The following is a 7,170-nucleotide window of genomic DNA, read 5'->3' as shown; positions in this document are numbered from 1 at the left end:
GGTGTTAATCTCCTGAACGTGTGTGCAAAGTCCTTTCTTCAGCGACAACCCTCGATCTCTCCCTCTGCTCGATGTCATGTCTCGAAACGCCTCGAGGAACTCCAAATCGGCTCTGGGGTTTAGGGGGAAGGAGGTGACTGTATTCTTTGGTGAATTCTATTAGGAATTAGGGGTTTTACGTGTTTATAAACTAAAGTTATCAATTGGGTTCGAAATAACACAAATCTGACCCGAAAACTAAAACCTGGCATGCCCAGGAATTCCCGATAGTCGACTGCTCCTTCTTAGTAGTCGACTACATTGTAATATTTAAGATTTTGTCAATTGTTTATGGGCTCTTAGTAGTCGACTACTAAGAACATTAGTCGACTACTAAGAGTCTGTGCAAGCTGATTCATTGTCATACTCGAAATTTTATACGTCGAATTGATCTCAAACCAATTCCTAATGTACTCAAATATCAAAATATGCTATTTATCATAGTATAACATATAAAATATTATTTATCACATAATATTCAAATTTGTGGGGTTTTACTAATGTATATTGTTTCAAGACATTAGTTCAATTGTAATGGTACTTTTGTACAATTTTTCATGTTATGCAATTAGGGGCTGTTTGTTTGGCTAAAAAAATAAGAAAATCAAAGAATAGAAAACCTATTTCTAAGAAAACTTTTTTTATTGTTGTTTGGTTGGCTAAAAAAAGAAGAAGATCAAAGAATAGGAGATGAGATGAGTTGTCACCATATTATTGGATGACGTGGGTGGTTTTTTAAGAAAACTTGTTTTGAGGTTGTTTGGTTGGTTTAAAAAAATAAGGAAATGAATTATAAGAAACATATTTCCTATAATATGTTCTTTTCTTGTGTTTGGTTCATTCTTAAAAATAAGAAAATAGATGAGATGAGTTGTCATTATATTATTGGATGATGTGACTCTTACTTAAGGAAATCAATTTCCTTGGGTTTTTGAGGAAATTGGTGGAAATAAAATTTTAATAAGATGAGATGAGTTGTCACCATATTATTGGATGGTGTGCGTGATTTTTAAAGATGAGATGAATTGGATGATGTAACTCATTTCTTGTGTTTGGTTATTTTTAAAAGTAAGAAAAGAGATGAGATGAGTTGAGTTGGTGGATAAAAATAATATTTTATTAGATGATGGAGTGAGTTTTAGGGAGTGAAATAGATGAAAATAATATTTTATTGATTTTAATGTATAGATTTCATTTTCTTGGTTTTTAGAAAACCAACCAAACAGCCCATTAACCTTTTGGGGATATTCAAACAGCTTAATTAACTAGCGTAAGTTCTATCCTTTTCGACAATGCATTTCCATTTGATTTTTTCTTCGTATTTCTCGAAGATGAATTAATTGCGATTATATGTATTAAATCATATAATCATCTTACATTGTTGTGGGAGCATGGGAGGCTTAGTACTTCTTGGTTTGCATGAGCTTACACTGCATTACAAAATAATGTGCTGGTACAAACTAACTTAATCATTTGTACCTTATTGATTTCCGTAAATAATATCTTGCTAAAATAAGGAATTACGGAATGAAAAATAAACGAGACCCTCTTCTAAAAGTTGTTTGTCATAGTTGAATTCGAACTATAAACAATAATACCATTGTCATTTAAGGGAAAAAAAATCCTTTCTATTACCCTAGCGAATTGATTAGTAGTTATTTTGCACCTAAAACTTTGATATCCAACCAAAAATATTATTTTCCATATATAATAACATGGTAAATGAGTAAATGCAATATCTCATGAGTAGTAGATACATACACAAATGCATGCACCGACCCGGGCGACGTGAGTCAGAGACAATCGTCACTAACTCACATCATCCAAAGTCCAGTCACAATGATACACGAAAGAGCTTAATTATTGACACGTAAACACAATCTTTTTGCCACTCATACATGAAAGAGCTTAATTTTAGTAGTTTTATCATGATTTGATTAGATGGTGAAATATTTTTGGAAACTTTGAAAGTAAAGTTTACTGCTCTTGTCCCTACTTGTGACTTTATGCTGAATTTTGGGTTTTTCTCTCTTGGGGGGTGGGGTTGCAGTGTTGGCTGATTTTGTCTAACTTGTACTGAACTATTAAAGCAGTGTTGACTGATCTTGTTTAACTTGTATAGAACTATTAACTGTTAACCATTAAATTTTAGCTTTAATGTAGCATACTTAGTCAAGTTTAGCTATCAACTATTACATTTGTGCCAAGTTTCATCTCTTTTTACCATAAGTCAGCTTATGTTTCACTTGTTCTGAAAATTTTCCATCTTTAGCTATGAATTGTCATTTTTATCAATGTTAGCGTGTTCCCGACCTTTCATCCTCCTCTAATTTACTCCTTTACTTGTGGCTTCTTTTAGCCTGGGCCTCCATTTGGGCCCAACTAATTGAAGAACCAACAAAGCCTTCTTATATATTGAATTATATTAAAAGTAAGGAACTTATGTATCAGCCTATGAACTATATGCTTTTGTTTATATCATATCATACCATATCATATCATACTCCATTTATAAACACGAGTTCGAGAAAATCTTTAGGTAGAGAAAAATACCCTTTAAATGTAAATACTAATTCATTAAGTAAGAGTGAGTTGATAAATTGATGAATTCTTATTGGATATACATAGTATGAAGATAATGATATGGTTTAAATTGAAATATAAACATGAATAAAATTATTAAATGCCAAATTTATAAATGTATACAAGATGAATGGCGTATATGCAATAACCAAACAAATTTCTAAATGTAATTCAAGATCAAATCGAAGATATAACCGAACAAAAAATTGCCCAAAAATAGGTTTTATTGATTGAAAGAGTACCTGTACTCGAAGGTATCGTCGAAGTATTTCTTCGAGTACTGAATTTTTCCCATTTCTTCGCTTGGTTTCTGTTAATGATCAAGATTTCAAGAGAATTAAAGATTGATTGAAACCCTAATACTTAGATCGGAAACCCTAGATTTTCTGAATGTGGCCACAGCAAAAGTTAGGATCGGTGGAGGTTGGGCTTCGGTGACGGCGTCGGCGGAGTCGGCAACGGCCATGAGGGGGAGAGAGGTTTTTTTTATTTTCTAAATCATTTTCTGAAGAAATATTGAGAGAGGAAGAGAGAGAGAACCGTGGGGATTTAAAAAAGTGTACACTTAAAGAAAGAAGGCGGAAACTTTCAAGGATAAGGTGGCTTGGGATATGCTGATTAGTATTCATTGTTCATTTTATTGTTCCGCTTTAGTTTAAAAAAATAGTAGATTAAACTTGTTGCAAATATTACCCATCAAAATTTTTATTACAACTTCTACCCCGTACTACCCCGTATATAAGTAGTAGGAGGGACCTAGGGTTTTCACCGCCACTGAACTTCCCGCGCCTCCAACCAAAAACACATATTTCTCTCTCTGTTTCCTCCCTCCTCCCTCCCCGCGACGACCTGCGCTCCTCCCTCTCCGACGCCCTCCTCCCTCTCCAACGACGCCCTCGTCGCTTCCCGCGACGACGCCCTTCTCCCTCCTTGAGATTACTGATTACTGCTTACTGCTCATCTAACCAATTCCTTTGCAGGGTCTTTGATTATTTATTAACCAATTTCTTTGCAGGACCTTACGCATCTGTTGTCTCTTCTGAGAATGATGAGGTCGAGAATGAGATTTCGGGCCCCGCTTCGAGAAGTCGGATCCACAGTTTTCATCCCTCCTCTTCGATCCTCCTCTCTTCCGAATCCGCTGTCGAGACAGAGCAGTGTAAGTTTCGTCCTTCTTCTCTGTGAATTCTCATTTTCTCTGTATTTGGGGATATGGGTTTCGTTTGTTTCGTGTTTTCGAGGGAACTCGTGGGTTTTTAGGATTAACAGTAGGAGGACTTTGTTCAGGTTTATCTGGCATCTTTAGTAGCGAGAGAAATTTAAGGAAAGTAGGGATCTTGAGATCTATTCTTTCGTTGTTATTCTCCAAGAACTTTCCTTTTCTATAATTGGGTTTATGAGTTTTGTTCTTTTTAATGTTTTTTTGGGGTTCCCCCGCTGAAAATTTAGGATTTTTATCAATAGGGTTTTGTTGGGTTATTCAATAGTTTCAGATATTCTTGAAATTTCCCCTTCTACCATTCTTAGGTAATTAATTTCTTGAACGCTTAAAATATTACCTACTTCAGGAATCTAATCTGTTCATTTCTTGATGGAAATTATAGGCCGACAGATTCATACCAAATCGATCCGCTATGGACTTCGACTACGCCTACTACGCCCTGCAACCCCATCCAAAGAACCGAGAAAAGGAAAACAACTCATCAGCGACTGCAACCACATCCAAAGAAGCCTACAGAAAACTCCTAGCTGAGACCCTCCTCAACAACCGAACCCGAATCCTAGCCTTCAAGAGCAAACCCCCAACCCCTACTGATGGCTCAACAACCGAACCCGAATCCTAGCCTTCAAGAGCAAACCCCCAACCCCTACTGATGGCTTCTTATCGGGTACAACATCTGACCCGTTAACCTCCTCCTAAGAGCAAACCCCCAACCCCTACTGATGGCTTCTTATCGGGTACAACATCTGACCCGTTAACCTCCTCCTTTCACCTAACCAAACCGAAACAAAGAAGATACATTTCTAGGACTGAAGAGAGGGGATTGGAAGCTCCTGATCTTGTTGATGATTATTACCTTAATCTTCTTGATTGGGGAAGTAGCAACGTGCTCTCGCTTGCACTTGGAAATACTGTGTATTTGTGGAATGCTTCGAATGAATCGGCATCTGAGCTTGTGACAATTGATGAGGATGTTGGTCCTGTGACCAGTGTTAGCTGGGCTCCTGATGGCCAGCATATTGCTGTGGGGCTGAATAATTCTCATATTCAGTTGTGGGATTCGACCAACAGTCGACTGGTTAGTACTCTCTTCTCTTTGTATTTTGTTTTCGATTAGTCTCGGTAAATTTTTGGAGAATTGGTAGATTTAAGTTGTTATTGCTCGGCACTTCAAGTTTGCAGAAACGGGTTATTTGAAAAGTTCATTTTGTGAGCCTATTTAATTTTCCAATTAACTGAGTAATCACTTGCATCATCTTGGATTTGGATACTCTGTACTGCAATTAGGTAAATAAGAGATCAGTTTTTCGATCATAACTGTTTATTACTTATATCTGATTACAACTTGCTTTTACTCGAAGTGGACATAGAATCGGTCATCTACATTTTAGATAATTATGATTTTGTCAATGTGGTATTAGGAGGTGACTCAAATTTGCAATCATTTTAGATAATTATGATTTTGTCAATGTGGTATTAGGAGGTGACTCAAATTTGCAATCATATGGATTTGGGTTCTGTGGAATCCACTTAGGCCATAGCTCAAATTTGCAATCATATGGATTTGGGTTCTGTGGAATCCACTTAGGCCATAGCTAATCCTGATTATCCTACAATTTCAGAAATGAATCACATTCATCAATATTTTAGTTGATAGTAGTGATTGGAAGAAAAATGTTACTGAAAAACCAAACTTGCAATTTATATGTGGATTTAGATTCCCTCAACTTATTCAATTAAACTTATTTTGATTTATTGCTTCTGGAATAGACTACTGACATCGGAGTATTTTATTTACTGCAATTTCTACAGCTAAGAACATTGAAACGAGTCCACAGATCTCGGGTCGGCGCTCTCGCCTGGAACAAAAACATCCTGACAACCGGAGGAATGGATGGAAAAATTGTAAACAACGATGTCAGAATCCGATCACACGCCATCCAAACTTACCGAGGACACACCCTGGAAGTCTGCGGCCTTAAATGGTCAGGCTCCGGCCAGCAACTCGCCAGCGGAGGCAATGACAACCTCCTCCACATCTGGGACCTCTCAATGTCATCCTCAAGTCCACCTCCAAACCAAAACCAATATGTTCATCGCTTCGAAGGTCACATGGCAGCGGTCAAAGCCCTAGCTTGGTGCCCATTTCAAAGCAACTTACTAGCTTCAGGTGGAGGTGGAAGTGATCGATGCATAAAATTTTGGAACACTCGCACTGGGGCTTGTTTGAATTCAATAAATACCGGGTCACAGGTTTCCTCGCTGCTTTGGAATAAAAATGAGAGGGAGTTATTGAGCTCTCACGGGCTTACTCAGAATCAGTTGACGTTATGGAAGTATCCTTCGATGCTAAAGATGGCAGAGTTGACTGGGCATACTTCCAGGGTTTTGTTTATGGCCCAGAGTCCTGATGGATGCACTGTCGCATCGGCGGCTGGAGATGAGACATTGAGATTTTGGAATGTTTTTGGAACTCCTGAAGATGCGAAGCATGTGCCTAAGGAGAACCCAATGCCCTTCAGTAGTTATAATCATATTAGGTAAAACAGGACATTAGTTCAATTGTAATGTATATTGTTTTGTAATGTATATTGTTTCAAGACATTAGTTCAATTGTAATGGTAATTTTGTACAATTTCTCATGTTACACAATTAACCTTTTGGAGATATGTCATCTGTGAAAACAATTAAGTTTATAAATATTTTGTGAAGAAATTAAGTTTATAAATTATTGTATAAGGTTACAGAGTAATTTGCAGATACAATGTTTCACGTGGGGTTTAGCTGCTAGCATTTGGGGGGTTTGTTCTACTAGAGCTTCTAGCCAGTTCATGGGATGATGAAGCTGATGGTGACGATAACGTGATTGATTTGGTTGAAAGAGTTGAACAGGGAAAAAATAAATAAAAAGTAGTCGGCTGTCAATACCCAAAATTTCATGTACATGTAGCCTTTTATTACGAAAAAGAACGAGGTAATTAAATAGACAAACGGAAATATATTTCTATTTGTCTTAGTTCCATTTTGGTGTCTGCGGTTATCTGATTTGGTTACATCTCAAGCAATATATTTTGATCTGTTTGAAACTATCCTTGGACATGAATGATTTAGTTACATCTCGAACAATTTATCTTGATCTGTTGGAACTATGCTTGGTTGCTTTCCGTGCATTAATTTTGAATCAGTTTGTTCAAATGAAATAAGTACCGAGTTTATTGTAGAATAAATAGCTATCTTGATGGTCATAAAGCATTTGTGTGTGATGTTCAAAATCTTATTGATATATGCTTGCATAGGTAAATTCAGATGCCAAGGCATATCAAAAC

At 36.8% G+C, this 7,170-nt stretch overlaps 1 protein-coding gene and 1 long non-coding RNA gene across 2 annotated transcripts; one reads left to right on the top strand and one right to left on the bottom strand.

The window, feature by feature from the left end:
* Positions 3,393–6,511, top strand: LOC109825458 (cell division cycle 20.2, cofactor of APC complex-like). The gene is made up of 4 exons (XM_020392311.1): positions 3,393–3,781; positions 4,227–4,429; positions 4,559–4,922; positions 5,657–6,511. Exons 1-4 carry the CDS (start codon positions 3,668–3,670, stop codon positions 6,386–6,388), a joined length of 1,413 nt encoding a protein of 470 aa, XP_020247900.1. The 5' UTR covers positions 3,393–3,667; the 3' UTR covers positions 6,389–6,511.
* Positions 4,467–4,651, bottom strand: LOC109825459. The gene is made up of 2 exons (XR_002242981.1): positions 4,604–4,651; positions 4,467–4,533 (listed from the first exon to the last, which is right to left on the bottom strand). It is a non-coding gene; the product is annotated as an uncharacterized LOC109825459 (long non-coding RNA).

The sequence above is a fragment of the Asparagus officinalis genome, chromosome 10 (genome assembly GCF_001876935.1).
Source record: "Asparagus officinalis chromosome 10, Aspof.V1, whole genome shotgun sequence".
NCBI lineage: Eukaryota > Viridiplantae > Streptophyta > Magnoliopsida > Asparagales > Asparagaceae > Asparagus > Asparagus officinalis.
The sequence above is the reverse complement of the archived record's forward strand: the minus strand, read 5'-3'. Positions and strand labels throughout refer to the sequence as shown.

Coding starts and splice junctions, on each gene's coding strand:
- LOC109825458 (XM_020392311.1), top strand. CDS start 3,668: ATGATGAGGTCGAGAATGAGATTTCGGGCCCCGCTTCGAGAAGTCGGA. Junction 3,782..4,226: donor CGCTGTCGAGACAGAGCAGT/GTAAGTTTCGTC, acceptor TGGAAATTATAG/GCCGACAGATTCATACCAAA. Junction 4,430..4,558: donor TTCAAGAGCAAACCCCCAAC/CCCTACTGATGG, acceptor CAAACCCCCAAC/CCCTACTGATGGCTTCTTAT.